Source organism: Equus asinus, chromosome X (assembly GCF_041296235.1).
Source record: "Equus asinus isolate D_3611 breed Donkey chromosome X, EquAss-T2T_v2, whole genome shotgun sequence".
Classification (NCBI taxonomy): domain Eukaryota; kingdom Metazoa; phylum Chordata; class Mammalia; order Perissodactyla; family Equidae; genus Equus; species Equus asinus.
Genome location: NC_091820.1, coordinates 39,442,753 through 39,465,590, shown reverse-complemented (window position 1 = coordinate 39,465,590; position 22,838 = coordinate 39,442,753). Strand labels below are relative to the sequence as shown.

At 44.8% G+C, this 22,838-nt stretch overlaps 1 protein-coding gene and 1 pseudogene across 1 annotated transcript; both read left to right on the top strand.

Annotated features, from left to right (window-relative positions):
• The first annotated feature begins 126 nt into the window (after nt 1-126).
• LOC106827428 (retinol dehydrogenase 12 pseudogene) lies at nt 127-1,113 on the top strand (annotated as a pseudogene).
• Nucleotides 1,114-4,553: 3,440 nt separating this feature from the next.
• Nucleotides 4,554-9,529, top strand: LOC106827429 (protein SSXA1-like). The gene is given in 6 exon segments (XM_070501752.1): nt 4,554-4,622; nt 4,868-4,982; nt 5,330-5,428; nt 8,449-8,470; nt 9,404-9,486; nt 9,489-9,529. Coding segments are annotated over 6 exon segments (429 nt in total).
• Nucleotides 9,530-22,838: the final 13,309 nt, after the last annotated feature.

The following is a 22,838-nucleotide window of genomic DNA, read 5'->3' as shown; positions in this document are numbered from 1 at the left end:
CATGTATGCTTATAAGAAAGAAGCAGGCCAAGCTGTTGCTGAGAGCCAGGAGCGAGAGGAGCCCGAGCCAGAGTTGGAGTCGAAGCTGCTTTCGCTAAAGGAGCAGCAACTAAAGAAGTTGAAAAGATGCTGATTATCTTGGGACTGCTCACCTCCATCCTTTCTTTCCTGTACGTGATAGCTCCATCCATCAGGAAGTTCTTTGCTGGTAGTGTTTGGAAAAGACATGTGCAGCTTCCAGAGCCGACATGGGCATAGACAAGGAGACGGCCAGGGTGCAGAGGAGTATGCATTGCCTGCTGAGATGTACTGAAGTGGGAGTCTGCTGCCAGTGAAATCCAAGCTGATACAAAGAACTCTCAGGTGATGGTGCTGAAACTGGACCTGTCCGATACCAAATCCATCCAAGTCTTTGCTGAAGGCTTTGTGGCAGAGGAAAAGCAGCTCCGTATTCTGATCAACAATGCAAGAGTGATGATGTGTCCATATTCCAAGACAACCAATGGCTTTGAAACCCACCTGGGAGTCAACCACCTGGGCCACTTCCTTCTCACCCACTTGCTCCTGGAGTGGCTGAAGGAGTCTGCTCCTGCCGGGTGGTGGACCTGTCATCGGTGGCCCACCATGCTGGCAAGATTCATTTCTACAACCTCTAGAGTGAGAACTGCTACAGCCGGAATTTTGCTTACTTCCACAGCAAGCTGGCCAATGCGCTTTTTACTCAGGAGCTGGCCAAGAAGCTCCAAGGCACAGGGGTCACCACCTACTCAGTGCACCCAGGCATCATCCACTCTGAGCTGGTCTGGCACTTCTTCCTGCGTGCCTGCTATGGTGGCTCTTCTTCCCCTTCGTCAAGTCGGCCTAGGAGGGGGCACAGACCAGCTTGCACTGCACCCTGGCTGAGGGCCTGGAGTCCCTGAGTGGCGAGCACTTCAGTAACTGCGAGAGGACCTGAGTGTCTCCAAAGGCCTGAAATAACAAAATAGCTGAGTGCCTGCGGATCGCCAGCTGTGAGCTTCTAGGAATCCAGGGAGAGTAGAGCTGGTGGAAGAGCCTCAGCTTTATCATGTCCAGTCCATGCCATAAGGAAAGGGGACCAAGGAGAAGGTCCAGCCTGAAGGATTGTCCTTCTGGCTGGCTACTGTTGCAAATCCTTCCCTGCTCTGATTCTCCTGACCCTTCTGGAAGCCTTTGTACAGCCAATTTTCTTGTAAAGCTGGCTCATGGCACAAGACATTCATACCTACAAAGCATTCTTCTCCGAGACTTGCAAGAGTCAGCTGTCCTCTTGGGGCAAGAGGACTGGACAGATCCCAGGCTGGCCATGGGGAAGGCAGAAGAGCCTGGGAAATTGGGGCAATTTCCTCGCCAATATCAGAAATGCCAGCCAGCATGTTCAGCTGAGGTGAGAGGAGCATCAGCGTTACACATTTCCAGGGACTATGAGACTCAAACTTTCGACTGATCTCTTTCCTCTTTAGAATACTAGTGACAACTCTGGAGTCTAGATCAACTCAGGAAAATCTTGGCCAACCTTGGCCAACTTTGGTTCCTTCCTCTGAGCATCCTGGAGCCACTGCATGAAGCCAGACCTTCCCATTTTCTTTTCCCAGTTCTTTTTTAAGATTAAAATTTTTTTCCAGCTTTATTGAGATATAATTGACATATAACATTGTGTAAGTTAGGACCTTCCCATTTTCAATCATGCAGATGGTTTCTTTTTCCAAAGAATTCCTTTACCTCAATTTTTAGAGGAAATAAAGACTGCACACTCAAAACAAGAGGAAAAGAAAGAGGCAGAGGGAAATTTGAAGAGATACACAGAGGAGAAGGTGGTGTGAAGATGGAATAGAGAGATCTAAAGATGCTGGCCTTCAAGATTGGAGTAATGCCACCAGAAGCCAAGGAATTGTAGCCACCAGCAGCTGGAAGAGGCAAGGAATGGATTCTCCCTAGAGCCTTGGAGGGAGCACAGCCCTTCTGACACCTTGATTTCGGCCAGTAATACTGATTTCGGCCTTCTGGCCTCCAGAACTGTGAGAGAATAAATTTCTGTTGTTTTATGCCACAAAGTTTTTGGTAATTTGTTACAGTAGCCACAGGAAACTATGGGTAATTATAGGAATTATGCAGATTATGTCAAAGGTCCTTTGTAGTTTTAAGATGCATTCATTCATTCATTCAACCAACAAACAAATATTTGAGGAAACATAGAAGCATGATTGAAAGTACAGACTTTGGACTCCATCCAACTTGGGGGTGAATTTCGGCTCTGCTACCTGCTGATTGTGTGACTTTGATCAGGTTGCTTAACTCTCTGAACCTCAGTCTCAACACCTGCACAATGGAGATGATAACAGTGCTTAACTCAAGGGGAGTTCATAAAAATTAAATGGGATGGCGCACATAAAGGGCTTTGTGCTGGGTACAGAAGTCATTGCACTGTCCCTGCCCTAAGAAAGCTCTCTGTCATTCTAGGAGGAGCGACTTAGAGAGATCAGGGCTGTGGATGGGAAGCCCAGGGGGTATTGGGGACCCATTAGGGGCACTAGGGTGGGGGCAGGAAATTCTTTTTTTTTTTTTTTTTTTTTAAAGATTGGCACCTGGGCTAACATCTGTTGCCAATCAATTTTTTGTCCTTTTTCTTCTTCTCTCCAAAATCCCCCAGTACATAGTTGTATATTCTAGTCATAGGTCTCTCTGGTTGTGCTATGTGGGACGCCACCTCAGCACGGCCCAATGAGTGGTGCTAGGTCCGTGCCCAGGATCCGAAACGGTGAAACCCCAGGCAGCAGAAGCAGAGCACGAACTTAACTACTCGGCCACGCAGCAGTCCCAGGAGATACTTTCTAGAGAAAGTGACCTCTGAGCCCCCTGAGGGACACAGCAAGCCCTAATTACATAGATACTCTTTTTAATACTATTGTTGTAAATATCAGTATTAAAGGGTATAACATGTTTCTGATTATTCGGTCTTCCTGAAAAAGCGCATGTCAAAAAAGCACATTTCTAAAACCTTTTTAAAAAGTTCAAAATTCTTAAGTTACCAGGGAGGTCCTAGGAAAGCCCTCCTATCTAAGGAACCAGGAGACTGATAGGAAGAATTTGAAATGGCAGCCTGCGTCACGCATACCATTTATTAAAAAAGAAACAACAAATACACAGCAGCGGGTAGGAAGATCTGAGCATGCGTGCCTACAGAACCCGGAGCGGCCAGTTCTCGCAGAGAGCAACCTCGCTTCAAGCGGGAAAATTAGAGTCTCCACCCAGTTTGAGAAGCATTCCTGTCCCTGGAAACTGGACTGATAGACCCCACTCCTGCCTCACTTGCCCCGCCCACTTTCCTACCTCCGATTGGCCAGATCAAATTTACTAACCGTTCTGGTTGGTCGATTGTTCTTGGGCAGTTGCGCTGCAGGATTTCGCGTCGTCGTGGACCTGCTGTTCGCCGCCGCCTCGCTGCTGAGGTAGGTTTTTTCTGCGGCTCTCCCTGGACAGGTTAAGGGGTTCAGGTAGAAAAGCTGGCAGGCTCTTCACAGCGCTCAAGCGGTTGGGTCTTTGCTTTGCGTCCCCCCCGCCCCTCATCTTCAACATCCTTAGGGCTAAGAGACGACTGAAAGCCTTTCGGAGCGATCCTCATCAGGCAGAGATAAAACTAAAACTATCTTCAGTCTCTGAGACTCCCTAATTGCTGTTCCTGAGGGAAGCAAAACTCCCGTCAGCCTGAGAAACCTCCAAATCAGCCAGACTCCCCTAGGTTTCCTCAACCAGAGATGATAGCCTCTGCCTAAGGAGCTGCTTTCTTGCTTCCTCTGGGATAAAGCAGCAATCTTCTGGGCCTCAGAGACCCCTAAGTTTCCTCTCCCTGAGAGACTCCCAATGCCGTCAGTTTGGGGAGCACCAGATTGCCGCATTGAAACTCCCCACATTCTCAGCCTGAGTGGTGGCTGGTCCTGTAGTCTCCAAGATTCCAGCTCTCTTCACTCCAATAATTTTCAAATGACCTAGTAATAGCTTCTAAATCCGCTGATATTAATGATCCTCTTTTCTTTTCAACAGAGCGAAGCCCCGCATCCTTCTGCCTGAAAACTCAAACCCATCAGTCAGAGACACCATATGATCTCTGGGACTAACCTCCCCCCCCTTTCCCTCAAAACACCACCCCCCCAAATAAAACTATACACTCACGTCACTGATTCCCCAACAAGGGTCTTTATATCTTTCCTTCAGGATAAGCCAAACTCCGGGCAAACTACTAACAACAGTAACCAACCCCCTTCAAAGGCTCAAGGCTGCCTTGATCATGCTCACAGAAAACCTGTCATCCCTAATCAATACTTTTCCCAGAGGCCTCCAGCCCCCTATTCTCATCTGACTTCCCTCCATGTCCTTACTCAAGGACAAATATGCCCAGGATGAAGAAAAGTAGAACCTTGATTCCAGGTGACTGAGTATGGCCTTCCCTCAGTGCTTTCTCTCTCTACAGGACCTTTGCCCTTGTGGTTGGAGAAACACAGGCTGCATCTCTTTGAGATCAGACCGTTCCCAGTGCCATGAACAGAGACAGTTCCTTTGCAAAGAGCCTTAAGAAGGGTACCTGGAAATCGGAGAAGGAATGCAAGGTGAGGTGATCTAGAGAAGGTCAGAGGAGAGGCCCAAGGGACAGGGTAGGGTGACTAGATTTCTGAGGAGGTGAGGTCAGAGGTACTGGGGACAAGGAGCAGGGTGTCAGGCGGCCATCTGGAGCCTCGGGAGCTCCCCACCCTCACTCGGTCCTTGCCTGACATCCCTGGAGACGGCAAGGTCTGTGAATGTCAGCCGTGTTTAGCTGAGTTGCTGCCCGGATTTAATTTTCTTTGTTTTCTAGGCCTTCGAGGATATTTCCAAATACATCTCTAAGGAAGAGTGGGCAAAGCTGGGATACTCCGAGAAAATCACCTATGTGTATATGAAGAGAAACTATGACACCATGACTAGTCTAGGTAACAGGAAATTCTGAGTCCAGACAAGCCTGGGAACATATGACCATGCCCCATTCCCTTGCCATGCCATGGCTGCTGCTTAGGCTGCAGCAAGGGTCCCCACTTTCCTTTTAAGGGGGGAGAAATCCCAGGGCAGCTTCTGGGCATTCTGCTCTTTTATATCCTGTGCAGGGCTGAAGGCAGCAGTGGCCACAGAGATGCTCAGATCTAGATCCTGCACGTTTCTCTCCCACCGGCCCTTGTTTGCATCCCCCTGGCTGATGAGCTTTACTGTCCGTGCTGCCTCCCAGCATCCCACCCTCCTCTCAGGCTGTCTCTTACGGAACAAATATTTTGCTTCTTTCTAGGTCTCAGGGCCAAACTCCCAGCTTTCATGTGTCCTAAAAAAGGGAACACAAAATCCCGTGGGCATAATTCTGGTAAAGGTCGGAACCCCAGGAATCAAGGTGAGTGACAGGAAGGGCCTGGAAAGAATCTCCTGAAGCCTGACTGCTTTGGGGTCCAGCTGCTTGGGAAAGATTCTCCGGAGTTTGTTCTCCCAAAAGCATCATGGCTGAGTGAAAAAGTTGGATGCAGAAGGTCAAGTACAGTCAGAGGTCATTCATATAAAATCCTAAAACATGAATATATAGTTTATGGATAATAAGTAAATAGCAGATGTATAAAAACCTTAATGAGAATAAAACCCATCAAATTCAGGAGTGGGGAAGTGGAGAAGGAGGGAGGGCAGGGGTCGGTGAGGGCTGCACAGATGCCTTCAGCTGTGACTTGTTTATAGTGTTTTCTTATATTTTGAGTAAAGATCTCAAGGTGATCTGAAGCAGTTGTGGCATAATGTTGAGATCATGCTAGACTCAGCAGTGCATGCACACGTGTTTCCAATATTATTCTCCATAATTTTCTGTATGTTTGAAACATTTCTTTTTAAGGGAGTTATTGTTCTTGCTAAACACCCTTAATGAATCACCGCACAATTGAGAAAAATGTAATGAAAGTCCAAATCCACCAAAAACTTCCAGAGTCAATTTCATAACAGCGCATAGGTGTTGGATAAATGTCTTAAGAGAGAAAGTGATTAGCACAGTATGTAAGGGCATACAGCTCTTTCCCTGTGTTTTATCAAAACCGAATAGTCTTCTCCCTCCTAATCAAACCTGATTCTGTGCTGAGCTTGGGAGAGAGTTTGAGAGAGCAGCTCTCACACATACCCTGAGCTTTCCCACTTGTCGGTGAGCAGAGGCAACATAGGGTGAAAAAAAGCAACGGGTTCCAGAACCCTTTGTGCATCTGAGCAGTGTGTGTACTCACTTTAAAGGGGACGGGATGTGTTCACCTGCTTTTCCGCTCTGACAGTACAGTTGTAAGAAGACAGGGTCAGAATGTTCAAACTGACTCCAATAGACCTCTGACTCCCCGGCTAAGGGAGCTGGATTCCACAGGCTCCCAAACTGCGAGAGCACTGAAAATCCAGGGCTGGGGTGTCTACAATGTTTTTGACATTAAAGGAATGCCTTTATAGTGGAAACATTCCAGAACTGCTGGACTAAATCATCCATGGTTCATCACACACCGAACAGCTTCACTGAGGTATAATTGACCTACTGTAAAATTCACCCATTGTAAGTATACCGTGGTTTTTAGTTGCCACACATCTTTAAGGGAATACAGTTCAAATTCCCAACCAATCAATTTAATTCTTGGGGGGAAAAAAGTAAGAAATATGGAATGGAATAGGATGAGGTGGGGATGGGGCTTCATTCACATTTTGTAAAGCGTCAGAAGGAAAATTATGAATTGATGCTGCAAGTAAACTCATAAACCATTACTAAAGATAATGCAGAAGCCCAGCTCACAATAACTCCTTGACAATGAGTGGGCTCGACCCTCTGCTGCAGAATTCCCTGGTACCGCAGGAGTCTTTCTGGAGTTTGGGAATATTTACAAAGAAAAGAAAAGAAAAACCTTCTGATTTATCACCTTCTTTTAGATGAACCTCCTCAGAAGGCTTCCAGTGTGCAACAGAGAAAACGCCAGAAGGTGAGTATCTCCCAAATCTACAAGACCAGGGACCCTTTCTCCCTCCACGGATGTGAATATTGGGAAGAGTGGGAGAATATCAAAAGTGGCCTGGCCCTCACTGCCTCCCTGTCCTGATCTCTTTATCACAATGCCCGATGGAGCATCAATAGCTTTATAGTAATTCATAACACTTGTGGTAGCTGATACTTCTTTTATTTTCATAGTGATGCCAGATATTTTAAGCAATTCACATGGATTAATGCGTTTAAGCCTTAAGCAAACCTCTGTAGCGTTGTTACTATCATTATCCAGAAATAATAATGAGGATATTATTATATGATATAAATAATAGTGAAGAGGAGGATATTGTGGCACAGCAATGTTAAATGAGCTGCCTGATTCGCAATGGCAGTGGCAGTAGTCTAACCCAAAACCCCACACCATTCCCAAGCTCATAAACTGTTTCATATGTTTATGAAGTTCCGGCGTTCCCCCCAGGGCTTTATCTCACAGCTGCTGCTGCTGCTTCCATTTAGACACCCAATCTCGCAACAGGAAGTATCAGTTCCTCTCTGCTCTGTCTCGGGGCCACTGTCATCTGGTTTAGGAGTCACTTAAACTGTGGGCCCCTCCCTACCGTGAGCTCCTTCGGGGCCTCATCTGCGCCTGAGACATCTCTGAAGCCTCAGTCCCAGCCCAGGGGGACGCTCAGAGGTGCCTGTGTGTTTATTGAAGAAGCGATTCCACAACTACAGATTAAACTCTAGTTTAGAGGGCAAAGGGGTCTGGGAATTGGAGACTGGAGGAGAGAATTCAAAGAAGGAGCATGAGAGGAAGTATTCGTTTTTATTATTGCCACATTTAAACAGTGTTCACAAGCTCAGAAAGTACTTTCCCTTTGCTTGGTTTACATTTATCGTTCACTGTTTCATAAATGTGGGAGCTGAATGAAAGGTAGCTTAAGGTTGTTGGTCAATGACACCCTCTGGCACAAGCAGAATTGGTACGGGAACCACCTCGCCTGTTTCCACATTAAACATTCTTGCCAGGGTAGGACAGTCTGTCATGCCTGGCACTGCTTGCTTTGCCATGTACAGTCATTTCTGGGAACCATTCCTTTCCTCTCCCCTCCCTCATTCATCTCCTCCACACCATTTTCCAGCAGTGTTTTGTCCTCTCTGTGCGTTTTCACATCTACTCTCCCAGCAGCTGTCTACTAGCTTATATGTGATCCCTTATATTTGATAGAAGCCCCTCCTTTCTTTCACAGACCTCGTGGATTCTTAGAATGCTGTTCTTCCCCAAATCTTCTGTATCCCACACTCCCACTTACATGGAGGCTTTTGCTGTTTACAAGAGTGTTGGTCTGGAAAGAGCGTGAAGACAAACGTTCTAGTCCTGGAAACACCCCTCATTTAGGCCATTCCTTTTCCTTCTAACCTCCCAGGTTCCTCACAATTTAAGTATGAGTAATGTAACGAGCTCCCAGAGTTGTTGAGGATGTTAAGATACTGTATGTGAAGATAGCTTGTAAGCTTTAAAGCACTAGAGAAATATTATATTGTTTATATATGACCTTCACATTAAAAAGGTGATGCGCAAGAAGCCAGCAAAGGAAAAGAATGATTCAAAGCCAGTACCAGTAACACCCGGCTCAAAGCAGGCTCACGAACAGCTGTGCCCCCTGGGAGAAGCGAGTACCTCTGGTCAACAGAGTGAGAAGACACCAGGTAAGAGAAAACTATGTGGGAACGACTCCTCTGGCTTCCCTGGCTACATTCGAGTGTGTGGTCTAGGCGTGGGCGATGGATCCTGGGTAGGCCTCGGTCCAGGATGGACTGAGGAGCTCGCCCAGCTCCAGCTGAGATGTTAGAACATGACTTCCAGTGTCACAGACTTGAATTGTCATCGATATAAAAGCCGTTTAACTGTGGACAAGTCTTCGAAATTCTCTGAAGTCTAGATTCTAGTCCACAAAATGGAAATAAAGAATCAGATTCACAAATTGTTCAAAGGCCTTGAATTAAATCTAGAAGGCCTGACAACATGAAAGGTGCTGGAGTAATTCCATCTGTGATAAGCTGGGAACGTATCTTCCTCAGAGTTGCAGTCCTAGCCCTCAGCTCAATGCCTGATGCACAACATGCCCTTGATTATACGCTGCATGAGAGAAGGTCTGAATGAATGTTCCGGTAATGAAAGAGGTCGAGGATCTAAACCTGACCATGGGAGGAGCCAGAAGCTAAGACACTAACTGACATTTTGTGTGTGTTGGTGCGGGTCTAAGTCTCTGAGTCAGAAGATGTGGCACAGACTATGTAGAAGGCCCACGGGCACTTGGGAGGGAGGAGGCATCTCCTTATCTGACAAAACAGAGCCTAACACTCCCCAACCCACCCAAGCTCCAGTTACCAGCTCTTCTCCACCACAGGACCCGGGGAGGGCAAGACTAATGTCTGGGCCCACAGATTGCGAGAAAGAACCCAGTAGCATATGAAGAGATCAGTCATCCTGAGGAAGATGACTAACTCTGTAAGTGACCCTTCAATCCATCCTCACACCCCTGCAAGATGCACTGTTCCGTTATGGTACTGGTATCCCAGCTTGTCACTTGTTCCCCAAGTCATTCTTTTCTCCTAGTCCCTTGGGGTGCAGCAATGAGGCTAAGCGTTGAGGTTTCCCATGCTCTTCCTACTCCCTGCTCTGTATATTCAGGGATCTTCCCCTCCCAGGATGCTGTGGGCTCCAAACCCCAGGTCAGCTCTTGATGTGTAGGCCACACTTTCATCTAGCCCAAGAACTCATAGGACAGGTGAGGGAGTCACTGTGGCCTGCGCAGAAGGTTCGCTTTGAGGAACAGTGGGAGATGCGTGCAGACCATGAGGAAGGGTGGAGTCGCAGTGCTCAAGCTCCTGCAGGGCGGGTTGAGGAGGGGGGGATTGATTTCTCAGGTAGTGGGAGCTCACTGCCACTTATATTCTCTGCTTTCTCCTTGCCTCAGCCTCAGGGATGTGACAAGTGCCCATGATAAGAAGCAGAACCTGGCGGCCTTTCATGAACATGGGTGTGGCTGTGAACTCCTGGCCATTAAGTGTACAGCAAGTGAAAAAAAGTGTTCACGGCAGTGAAAAGTTCAGCACGATTTTCCTTACTACGTGCCAAACATTCTGTTAGATGTTAGAGTTTTGTTAATGAGTAAGCCATATACCTAATGCGTATTTCTGTCTGTGTGTCCATGCACCTACCTTAGAAAACAAGTATCGTTAGATGTTCTCTGCATAGAACAGCACTACCCTCCCCTTCCCCGGGGAGAGGACTACTGAGGGCAGTTCTGGGCATTTGATTCCAGACGTTTTTCTCTGCATTTACACACACACATGCACACGCACACACACACGGGGTACCACTATGCGCATCTCCCACCTGCTTTCTCCCACTACCAGCGTGTCCTGGACAAGTCCCCCTCATTCTATTTCCTCTTCAGCGGATGCTTCATGCTGCAAACTTCCATTATTCTTTACCCTGCGTTAGTCACTGACAATTAATAAACATTGACAAGGTTTTCCCAGTTGTTTGCTCCTCTCGTTCTTGCACACACAGCCCTGTGCACCTGTGTGAGCGTTTCTTTAGCACACATTCTTAGAAGTAGAATTGCTGGGTCAAAGGGTTCATGCATTCAGCAAGCACCTGATGAGTGCATACTGTTACCAAGCAGTATTCTAGGTGCTGAAGAGACATCAGGGAACAAGACAGACAAAAGTTCCTGCCCATGTGGAGCTGACATTCTAGTGGGGGATGTTTCCAGTTGTTTTTTTGATGGACACTCTACAGCCCAGTCCTGGGGCAGGATTCTGCAGCTGGTGGTTGAATGCCTTAGCTATACCAACCTGTAAGATCCTTAGAGTCAAGGGCTGGGATGGTCCATTTAGGAGTGTGTGGGAGGAGACAGAGATGACACCATCAACCGGGGAACGCGGAGGAATAGGCAAGGAGCGCTCCCTGTGGGACATGTGGACAGAAATGGAAGAATCCACTTAGTCGTGATTCAGGAGAGCAACAGGTGGGAAAGTCCACTGGACAAAGGCATGAAACTGCCCATCAGGGGTCTCACGACCAAGGGCTTGGGGGCTGGGGTAGGGATGAAGAGTCAAAAATGGGACAGTTCTCTTCCCCACTAACATTGCAGGCTACAGAGATGGGACAGTCAGCTCTGGGGAAGGGAAGAGGGGAGTCTATTTTAGAACAAACCATTGTATGTGGTGAAGGACGTTAAGGCCACCAGCAGAGGTCACCAAGGTGATTTGCATGCGACATCAAACACCAGCCCTAGATGGATGGAGGATTGCACTGTTTTGACCATCCACTGCCCGTCACCTTGGCCTTCTGGCTCCCATCCAGCCTTGGAAGGTCTCCACTCTCCTACTGAGGCTTCCATCTCCCCTACCTCTACCTTCATCCCGCCTCTGGACCTGTCCTCTCCTCCCAGTAGCTTTGGATCAAAGGCAGAGCGCAACAGTAAATGAGCAGATGATTGGTTCCTGGAGAAGAAGGGTGGGAATCAAGTCTCTCCTTGTTCTCTGACTGGTCATCATGACTCCAGGCTGGAGCCACAGTTGCTGGGCTGGAATTGGGTTTCCCCCTCCCATGCACACAGTGTAATAGCTGCAAGGTGGCAGGATCACTGTCCACACAGCAACCCTGGCATTGAGCCTGGGTCTGGGTCTCCTGAAGCCCTCAGAGATGGGTGACTGCACCCAGGAGGAGCTTGTTCTAGGAAACTGAGAAAAGCCTCAGAGAATCGACACTCTGTGGAGCTCTAGACCTGGGAGTTGGTGTAGGCCGTGACAGATGCGTGGGGAATGGGGCATGGCTGAGGGTCTGGACAGATGTGGACACACACTTAAACCCTCTCTGGCAAGCATGTTCCCCGAAGCACATCCTTCCTCACAGGGGTGACCCTCTCTGCAGAGCCAGCGTCTCCTGGGGGCTGCAAAGTGAGGGCATCCAAGTTTACCTGAGTCTTCACCTGCTCCTCTGAGAATAATAATGTCTTGTCACTTGAGGTCACACCTCTGTGTGGGACAGGTCCCAAGTCCAGGAGTCTGCATCCCAGGCAAGGAACGTCTGCAGGAATGGGGAGGTCTGGTTCACTTGGATCTCCCCCCTCTCAGCCCACCTTCCACAATAACCATAGAAAGGGCAGCTAATATCCATCTTGTGTTTGCAAAGTGCCTGGACTGATGTTAAGCATCTCATATGGATTCTCTCATTTATCCTCACAACCAACCTCTGAAGGCAGACACTATCATCATGATGATATTATAGATGTTATATAGAGATTTATAGAGAGAGAGAGACAGCTTATGGATGAGAGATGGAGACAGACAGATGTCAGGCTTCTTGCCAGAGTTCCTACAGCTGGCATGTGCAGGAAGGGCTGGGTTTAGAACTCACTGTGACTTCAGAGACATTAAAGAGGACAAGTGTGTATTGGTGGGGGATGACTTGAATGAGCTCTGGGTTCTGTCCCAAATCTCAGGGTAGAGGGCATGGGATCACTTTTCCAAACAGAGAGCGCCCAGGGAGAGAGCGTGCAGGGAGGCAGCGGCAGGGTCTTCGTGGTAGAGGGGGCAGGGGAAGACAAAGATACACAGGGTGGGTAGAAGAGGGGCTGGCCAAGAGGAAATTACAAGGGTTTTAGGAGCTCTGTGCCAGAAACTGGGGGTAGAGACCTATATATATATATTTTTTTTTTTCTATTATTTCCCGCCGCGGTTCATCCTCCTGGTGGGGGTGGATATAGGCTCAGAGCACACTGGGTTATGGTGAAATGACAGACAACCACAGCTTATTTCTCACTCATGCTACTTGTCCACCTCAGGTAGACTGGGGTTCTTCTCCACATTATCAACACCGTCACGGAACCCAGGGACACAGAACAGCCACATGGGTGGCCTGACAGAGAGAAAGGAGAGTGTGGCTAAGCATGAACTGGCTCATCCAATGGCTGAGTCTGACCTTGGCGAGGGCAAGAGACTGCAGTTCTCAATGAACTCAGAGAGTGAACCTTCTAAAATCTGCCATAAGGAGGGTGTGGCATCATAAGAGAAGGCAGTGTAGGGGACTGCCTAACCCAGTGGTTCTCAATGGAGACAGTGAGGAGGGGGCGGGTTTTGTCCCCCCAAGGGACATTCCACAATGCCTGGAGACATTTTTGGTTGTCACAACTTGGAGTGGGGGAGGTTACTGGCGTCTCATGGGTAGAGGCCAAGGTGCATGTTACAATGCACGGGACAGTGCCCCCCCAAACAAAGAATTATCCGACCCCAAATGTAACTGTTGCCAAAGTTGAAAACCCTGACTAAAAGAATGGTGTTTAAATGGAGAGATTTTAGGCATCAGACAGAGGAGATCTCTCAGTGAGGGTAAGCATATAGAAGGATGGTATTGTTTCTAAGTCAGTCAATTTATTACAAGGCACTTATTAAGCCCTGACTGTGTGCAGAACTCTGTGGGAGAGGCTGGCAAGGTGAAAGACTGGGTTCCTGTAGTAGTCTTAAGGGAGACAGTTGATGGTGCATGGGTGCTCTTGTCCCCACTGCTCTGAGGGCCACCTCAGCTCCGTGTCAAGGGTACCTGTGTATGGGTCTCTCCGCTTTCTCTTCTGTCCCACCGTCAAGCTGCCAAGCCCTGTGCCAGCACCACCCTATGTCAGGGACCATAGCTCCGCAATACGACTGGCTGTCTGGAGGGCAAGTCCTCTCACTTTGTCCTTCTTTAGGCCCTCTGCACATCCAGGTACAGTACATTTTAGAATCTGCTGGTCAAGTTCCATGATTTAAAAAATCCCTGTTGGGATTCTGACGGGACTTCCTTTGAATTCATAGATCAATTCGGGGGGATAATGACATCTTTACACTGTGGAGTCTTCCTATCCAAGAACTTGGGCTATGTCTCCATTTTCAAGGCCTTTTTTATGTCTTTATAAAGTTTTATAATTTATTGCATCCATAGTTTGCACGTTTTTTGTTAGATTTATTTCTAAGTCTCTGCTGTTACTTTCTCACGAGAACATATGGGGGGGCGGGGGGGGCCTGAGGTTCAGAGAGTGCCCAGCCCCTGCTTTCCCGCTCACACCTGAAGGAACTGCAAGAGGAGACGATCTACACTCCGTTAGAGGCAGAGGGCTTGAGGCGCGCTGCTGGAGGCGGACACCATTTGCGCTGCAAGTCGGCCAAGCAACCACGCTGTAGAAGAAATTGTTATACGGGAACCACGGTCATTATAACATTTCTACTTCTGAGGGAACACTAGAATTTGGAAATCAGGAAGGTATTGGGTAGGGGACAGAGGCTGAAAGGAGACTGGGAGACAGTGAGAACACCGCACTGGCTCCGTAATATTGCCTGGCAGGCTTAGGTCCTCTGAGACCTGCTGTTTCCCCAGACTCTGCTCTGCAGGACTTATACCAATTCTGGCCCAGGACTCAATCTGTTTCACTCCTCCAAAAGAAAATTCATTTCACAAGGCGATTGTTATTAAAGGATGATTTATTGAAGATTTCATAGAGGAGACTGATGGAGGTGAAGGAAGTATATCTTTTATAGAGCGGAGCAATTCATTCCCAAAATCACCTGAACTGCCTTTTTTTCTTCAAAAATATCACCCTTAAGCTGTTCTCCTACTGGTTCTTCTATTCCTTCTGTCTATCCCCAATCCTCAAATTTTCCCTTATTGGGACAATATTACTCTGCTCAGACTTGGGTCCTCCACAATCAACGCTTAATACTGTCTTCAAGTGTTTGAATGTCAGTTGTTTTGGCCCAGGTTCCCAAGGAAACAGACTTTGGGCCATACAGGACATCTCCAGAGAGACTATATAGAGAAACCATTCTTTTTTTTTTAATTTATTTTTTTATTTTTTGGTGAGGAAGATTGTCACTGAGCTAGCATCTGTGCCAGTCTTCCTCTATTTTATGTGGGATGCCACCACAGCATGGCTTGATGAGTGGTGCTAGGTCGGTGCGGCATCCAGGCCTGTGAACCCCAGGCAGCGAAGCAGAGTGCATGAACTTAACCACTGTGCCACTGGGCTGGCCCCTAGAGAAACCGTTCTTGGAACAGTGCATAAGTGGGAGGAAGGAGGGGGAATTTGTCTACCTGGCTCACTCTGTTCCTTTTCTTATTGATCAAAATGTACCCTACAGGCATGAACTGCCCCCACACTTCTAGATTGCATCCTCTGGCCCCTTGGGCAGCTGTTTGGAAAGCCAAATCCCACACTTTGAGGTGTAGTGTTTCATACAACCCAAAATTGGTGGGCATAGCCAGAAAATCCAGGTGTGCAGCTCATCCAGGTGTGCAGGATCCAAGGGTGACAGCTAAATCCATACTCCTAGGCTAAGTCCTAAATTAACCAGGCAGTTGGAGTAGCCATCTGTGATAGCTAACTGCCTTTATCCGGAGGAAAAATTAAACTCTTATCTCTATGATAAGGGGTACTTACAGCTTGGAGGCAGGCGCCTAGGCTAAACTCCCAGGCAACGGGAGAGGGGCCCTTATCTTCCTCGACATCCACATTTCAAAGAGATGGCTCAAGGCTCTTAAGAAAGACATTCCTGGATTATAGGCAGGCAAGAGGCTTATTTAGCTTTTAAAAAGATGTACATAGAAATCAAAGTGGCAGAGGAAGGATTCACACGTCCAGGTTTCTTGAGGAAATGCTGGAAGAAGAGGGAAAGTCTCTTTCCCTTTGGGCAACAGGGAAAATTCCACGTGATGCATATTTACCCTAATGATTTTCCCCTTTGGTTACTCTTGTACTTACACTACCATTTTTTGATTGTTTACATTGCCATTTCTGCCTTTCTCTGGGTAGTTGGTATCTGCCTAAATATCCAGTAAGTCCATAGTAAGATGCAAAGTGAAGCAATCATCAGAATTACAGTAGAATGAATTTAAAAGTTCAATATAACACTTATCTTGGGGGAAAAAACTTTAAATCTGTCATACCAATGATTAAAGCAGATTCTTGCTTAGCAATGAGCAAAAATTCTCCATCACACATTCATTTTACTGCTGTGTTATCTTTACTGCTTGTGCTTTCTCTCTGTCTTGAACCTTCTCAGAACCTATATGCCTGAGACTGTCTTTATTCCACCCCATATAAATGTTCCTTTCTTTCAACACTTTGGAGTTATTACACTCTTGTCTCCTTGCCTCCAGTGTGGTGTTTGAGAAATCTGAGGTCAGTTTAATTATTCTTCCTCTGTAAGTAAACTGCTATTTCTCTCTGGGCGTTTTAAAAATAATTTTTGCTTATCTTTCATAATCTTAAATTTCACTGTGTTTATGCGTATATGTATGTGTGTCTTATCTGTTCTATTCAGCACACTATGATCCCTTTAAATCTGAAGTCGTCTGTCTAAATCTGAGAAATTCTCATCATTATTTATTTAACTATTCCCTCCTTTCTGATCACTGTATTCTCTTCTTGTGCGTCTACTGTCAGATGGACTTTCACATTTATGCTTCTATCCTCCCTATTAATTAACTTTTCTTTCATTTACTCCATCTCTATCCATTCCTAATGACTTTTATTGCTTTTTCAAAGGCATCTACTTTAATATCCAACCTATTCCACTGAATTACTTATTTGAGCAATTGCTATGCAGTATCTCCAGTAGTTCTTCTATATAACTGTTCGTTCCAGGGAAGCTGTGTAGCCTGGACAGCCAACGTGAGTTTCAGGGTTTGGAGGGTGGTGTCTTAGGGTAGAGACCGTCTAGAGCTGCCCTCTGGACTCAGCCATTCCTTCTTTCCCTTCCCCAGCCTATGACTTCCCAAGGAAGCTTCCAGGACGTCTGCCTTAGCCACCAAGCAAGAACATGGAAGGGATACAGTGATAGGGGTGTTATTTGTTGAAATTGCCTAGCCCAGAGAGTGGAGGGGGCCCCAGGAAGAAACGCCTAGTTACTAGCCAGCCTGACTACACTTTTTCTTTGAGCTTTCCCACTCCACTATGCCTTGCTGTGACCATGCCACTGTAGGGGAGGAAGACGTTTCCTCTACCCACTCTGGGTCCTTCTGGCTGGACAACGGATTAAATTCACATGAGACAGAATAACAGGAGAAAATTAAACAAAGCTTTATAACATGTATACATGGGAGAGGCTCAGGGAAACTGAGCAACTCACCAAAATGGCGGAAGCTCTCACCTTAAATACCATCCTCAGCTAAAGACAAAGGAGGATGTTGGGGGTGGGGGGAGTCAGTTATGGGAGATTACCAGAAAAGCACAGTTAACAAGAGTAAGGTTATTATGCAGATTTAAATCCTTGCCTTCTGCATTGAAAAGAGTTTCTAGAGATAAGGTCATCCCCTCTTCTTCCTGGTACAGAGAGGGAGACACCTTTACAGATGGAGATTTCCTTTACAATGTAAATGACTCTTAACAAAGAGTAACTTCTACTTTTCAGAGTTTCTGTCATGTCTGCAATTTTTCAAAGTAACCAGCCCAAGATAATCCTCATGCCAAAGAGATCTATCTTGGGATGGCCGATTCCAGTCCCCCACGCCACCTCAGACTGGCACCAGGCCAGCCCTGCCACTTTTCTGCTCTGTAGTATTTACAAGACAGATAATGAGCCTTCCAGAAAATATGAGGAGAGAAAAGGATGCAGTTAGAAAGCTCCACCTCAGCTCATCCTCCATCTGTGGCTTCTGACCTTTTCCCACTCTAGGCCATCTCATCCCCCAATGGGGAGCAAACCCTCAGGAGTTTTGCTGCTGGGAACTGTTCCAAAATTCAACCACCTCCTTATATCTTCTGTGGCATCTGCAGGGTTGGGTTTGGGGAAGGCAGCCAACAGCTCTTGCTGGCTCACCATCCTCTAGAACCAAATATGCCTTTACATTTTAAGAGATACTTTAGGTCATTACTAACAACAACAATAATGATAACTAAAATATATATAGCACTTACCACATGACAGGTGCTAAGTACTTTATATATATTAACTCATTTAATGATCATAGCAAACCAATGAGTTAGATACTCTAGTTATCCCCAGTTTACTCTTGAATAGACTAGGGCACAGAAAGGTTATGTGACTTATACAAGGTCACACAGCCAGTAAGTTGAGAAGCCAGAATTTGAACCCATGCAATCTGGCTCGAGAGTTTGCAATCTAAAAGGCTAGTGCTCTTAACTATTCTACAGTTCTACCATTAATCAGCATCTATATCCATCCCTTAACCAACAGAAGAACTTCTCTTTCCTTTCCTGTTCTTCCCCTCGTCTCGCATGTTTATATTACCCAGAATTTTAGTTCAAGATTGTAGTTTTTTAAATTTATGATCAAAACATATTTAGGCTTTTCAATAAATTTTACAATTTTTCCCCTCATCATTGTTTGTTGCAACCCCCTCCTTCCTCCTAAATCCATTTTTTCTTCTTGCTGGATCACATACACTAATAATCCTTTCAGAAAAGGTATGTGTGTAATGAATTTTCTGAAGGATTTTTGCTGTCACCTGGATTCTCTTGGCTAGGTATAGAAATCTAGGTTCAAAGTTATTTCTCATTAGCTCTTTGAAGAACCTCTTCTTTGTATTCTGTCTTCTTCCTTTTCTCTTTAGGACCTTTCAGGATTTTCTCTTTATCCTTTAGGATTTTATCTTTAACCTAGAAATTTTATTTCTAGGGTATGTGTGTGTATGTGTTTGTGTGTGTGTGTTTTAATCATGCTCAGAACTTAGTGGCTCTTTTCAGTTTGAAGATTCATGTCTTTCTTTAGCTCAGACAATTCTAGAACATTATTTCTTCAACTATTGCCTTATCTCCAGTCTTTCTATTCTCTATGTCTGGAACTCCTGTTGGATGAATGTTGAAACTTCTGGGATCTATCTTCCATTTTCTTTATTTTTTTCCTTCTATATACTTTCTACTTTTTTTTCCAGATTTTATTTTTCCTTTTTCTCCCAAAGCCCCCTGGTACATAGTTGTGTATTTTTAGTTGTGGGTCCTTCTAGTTGTGGCATGTGGGATGCTGCCTCAGCATGGCTTGATGAACGGTGCCATGTCCGCACCCAGGATTCAAACTGGTGAAACCCTGGGCCACCAAAGCAGAGCACGCGAACTTAACCACCTAGCCATGGGGCTGGCCCCTACTTTCTACTTCTTAATCCCTTTGTGCTATACTGTGAAGTAATGCTGTTGCCTAAATATGTGTTTTCATTGGGTTGCTCCAGTTTCTCTTATTGATTTGCAAAAGCTTTCTTATATATTACGATAGTTCCTTTTAATTTGTTGCATAGTGTAGGAGACCAGATATGCCACCCCAAAATATGCCTCTTTGGCATAAGAATTATTTTGAGAAACAGTAGACATGGGAGAAGCTCTGGAAACAGAGTAGAAGTTACTTTTTTGTGAGGGAAATTTACATTTATAAAGGAAATCTCCATTTGTAAGAGTGTCACCCTCTCTGTACCAGGAAGAGTAGGGTGACTCTAAATTACAAGAAACTCTCATCAGTGGAGAAAGCACTGACATAAATCCGCATAACAAATCTTATCCTTGCTTACCTTACTTTCCCTGGTCACCTTCCCATAACTTGCCTCCCTTACCTGGAAGCCCAAAACCCCTTTTGCCTTTGTTTTAGCCCAAGTTGCTATATAAATCCAAGCTGTAGCCATCCCTTTGAGTTACTCATCCCTGAGTCTCTCCCATATATATATGAGATACACATGTCAATAAACTTCTATTTGTTTTTCTCTTATTCATCTGTCTTTTGTTACAGAGCCTCAGCCAAGGACCTAGAAGTGTAGAAAGAAAATATTTTTGTCTTCTCTACAATATATTTCAACATTTTCCCTCAAATATGACCTTTCAAATGGTTGTTTATGGTGTCTTTTCACTTAGATGATACTTTTTTATGTCTTTAAATATGTCATTTATTGCTCATATTCTTGGTCTAATGCCAAGAAATGCGTATGCCACCTCAAGATTTATTATAATATTTTCCTAATTTTCCTTCTAGCTCTTTATGAGGAGACATTTCTACATTTAAACCTCTGATTTTTATTGAATTTATTATTTTATGTGATATAAGGTAAGAATTTAATCTTTATTTTTTGCAAATGGATAGACTCTTGTCAAACCATTACTTGTTACACAATCCATCAAAAGCCTACTGTTGGAGGCGGCCCCGTGGCTGAGTGGGTAAGTTCTCAGGCTCCACTTCGGTGGCCCAGGGTTTCACTGGTTCAAATCCTGGGTGTGGACATGGCACCACTCATCAGGCCATGTTGAGGTGGCATCCCACATGCCACAACTAGAAGGACCCACAACTATAATATACAACTATGTACTGGGGGGATTTGGGGAGAAAAAGCAATAAAATAAATAAATAAATAAATAAGATTGGCAAGAGTTGTTAGCTCAGGTGCCAATCTTTTTTTTTTTAAAAAAAGTCCACTGTTTGGAAATGCATGATGAGGTTTTATATATAGGTCAGTCTGTTTCTCATCTTTCTATTTTGTTTCATTAATTGATCTGTTTCTGTATTAGTTTTCTATTTCTATTATAACAAATTGTCACATACTTGGTGGCTTAAAACAACACAAGTTTATTATCTTATAGTTCTGTAGGTAGGAAACCCAAAATGAGTCTCATTGGACTAAAATCAAGGTGTTCACAAGGGTGTTTTCCTTTCTGGAGGCTCCAAAGGAAAAACCATTTCCTTGCCTTTTCCAGCTTCTAGAGGCTGCCCACATCCCTTGGCTCATGGCCCCCTTTCCTCCATCCTCAAAGCCAACACATAGCATTTCTCTGGCCCTGCTTCTGTCATCACATCTCTTCCTCTGGCTCCTCTTCTGCTCCCTCTTTCACTTATAAGGGCCCTTGTGATTACACTGGACCCACCCAGACAATCCAGGATGATCCACATTAAGGTTTAGCAACCTTAGTCCCACCTGCAGCTTTAATCCCTCTTTACATGGAACAATATATCCACAGGTCCCAGGGGTTAGGATGTGGATGCCTTTGTTGGGGGCACTTATACCGCCTACCACACTATTTCAGCCCCCTTACTGATTTTAAAGTACATTTCAGCATTTGTTAGGGCAAAAACACCTTAGTATTCTTTAGTTTTCAAAAAATTCTTAGTTATAAAATCAATAAGTCCTGGGGATGTAATGTACAGCATGGTGATTGCAGTCAATAATACTATATTGTATATTTGAAAGTTGCTGAGAGAAGATCTTAAAAGCTCTAATCACAAGAAAAAAAATTTCTCAGGGCCTGCCCCGTGGCCGAGTGGTTAATTTCGCACACTCCGCTTTGGTGGCCCAGGGTTTTGCTGGTTTGGATCCCAGGCATGGACGTGGCACCACTCATCAGGCCACGCTGAGGCGGCGTCCCGCATAGCACAACCAGAGGCACTCACAACTAGAAAATACATCTATGTACTGGGGGTGCTTTGGGGAGAAGAAGGAAGGAAAAGAAAAAAACGATCAGCAACAGATATTAGCTCAGGTGCCAATCTTTAAAAAAAAAGAAAAGAAAAAAGATTTTCTGTAATTATGTGTGACCATTTTGTCATATATACAAATATCGAATCATTATGTTGTACACCTGAAACTAATATAAAGTTATATGTCAACTACACCTCAATAAAAAAAAGAACTCAGGTTTGTACATCTGAGTATTTTCTCCAAAGAATAAATAAAATGTTTTCTAATTGTCTAAACTTCAAATAGTTCATAAAACTAAAAAAAAAAAATTCTTGGCTACTCTCATATATTTATTCCACTGCCACTTAGTTTTCCACTGGCAAACTTTAGAATCAATATCATAGTCCAAAGAAAATCTCACCTGGATTTTGTCCAGAAATTGCAGCAAAGAGAAAATTGCAGCAAACAGAAACTGTATAAAATAAATATCAGAAATGACATCTGGACAACACTGAGTCTTCTCACCCAGGAATAGAGCATTTCTGCAAGTTTATTCCCATCTTCTTTTATGTTCTTGAATTCAGTTTTATAGTTTTGTTGTTATGATCATGCATATTTCTGATTCAGTTTATTCTTAGTGAGTTTTTTTTTTTTTACCATTTTGTTGTCATTGTAAATGGGATATTTTCTCCATTATAATTTCTATCTGATTATTGCTGAGGGGAGGAATACAAACTGAGTTTGGGATATTTGTGTCCATGACAACTTACTGAATTTTTTTATAATTCTAATGCTTTTTGCCGATTTCCTTGGGCCTCCTGAGTAGATAATCTCATCATCTGAAAAAATATTATGTTTCCAATCATTTAAAAATACGTGTACCTCTTATTGCCTTGGGCGTCATGTCCAGATCAATATTGACTAATAGTGGGAATAGTGGGCAATGAACACATGGCAACTGAGATTAAAAACACAATACCATTTACGATTACTGCAGAGAAATGAAATATTGAGGTATAAATTAAATAAAACATGTACAGAACTTATATGTTGAAAACTACAAAACATTGATGAAAGGAATGAGAGAAGATCTAAATAAGTAGAAAGAGAGTGTTCATGGATTAGAAAACTCAATATAGTAAAGATGTCAGTTTGCCACACCTTGATATACAGATTTAATGCAATTCTTACCAAAATCCTAGCAGTATTGTAGATAAAGACAAGATTATCTAAAATTTATATAGAAAGGCAAAGGAACTAGAAGAGCTAAAACAATTTTGAAAAAGAAGAATAAAGTGGGAGGAATCACTCGACCCAATTTCAACATTTATATAGCTATAGGAATCAAGATTGTGATATTGAGGAAAAAACAGACACATAGGT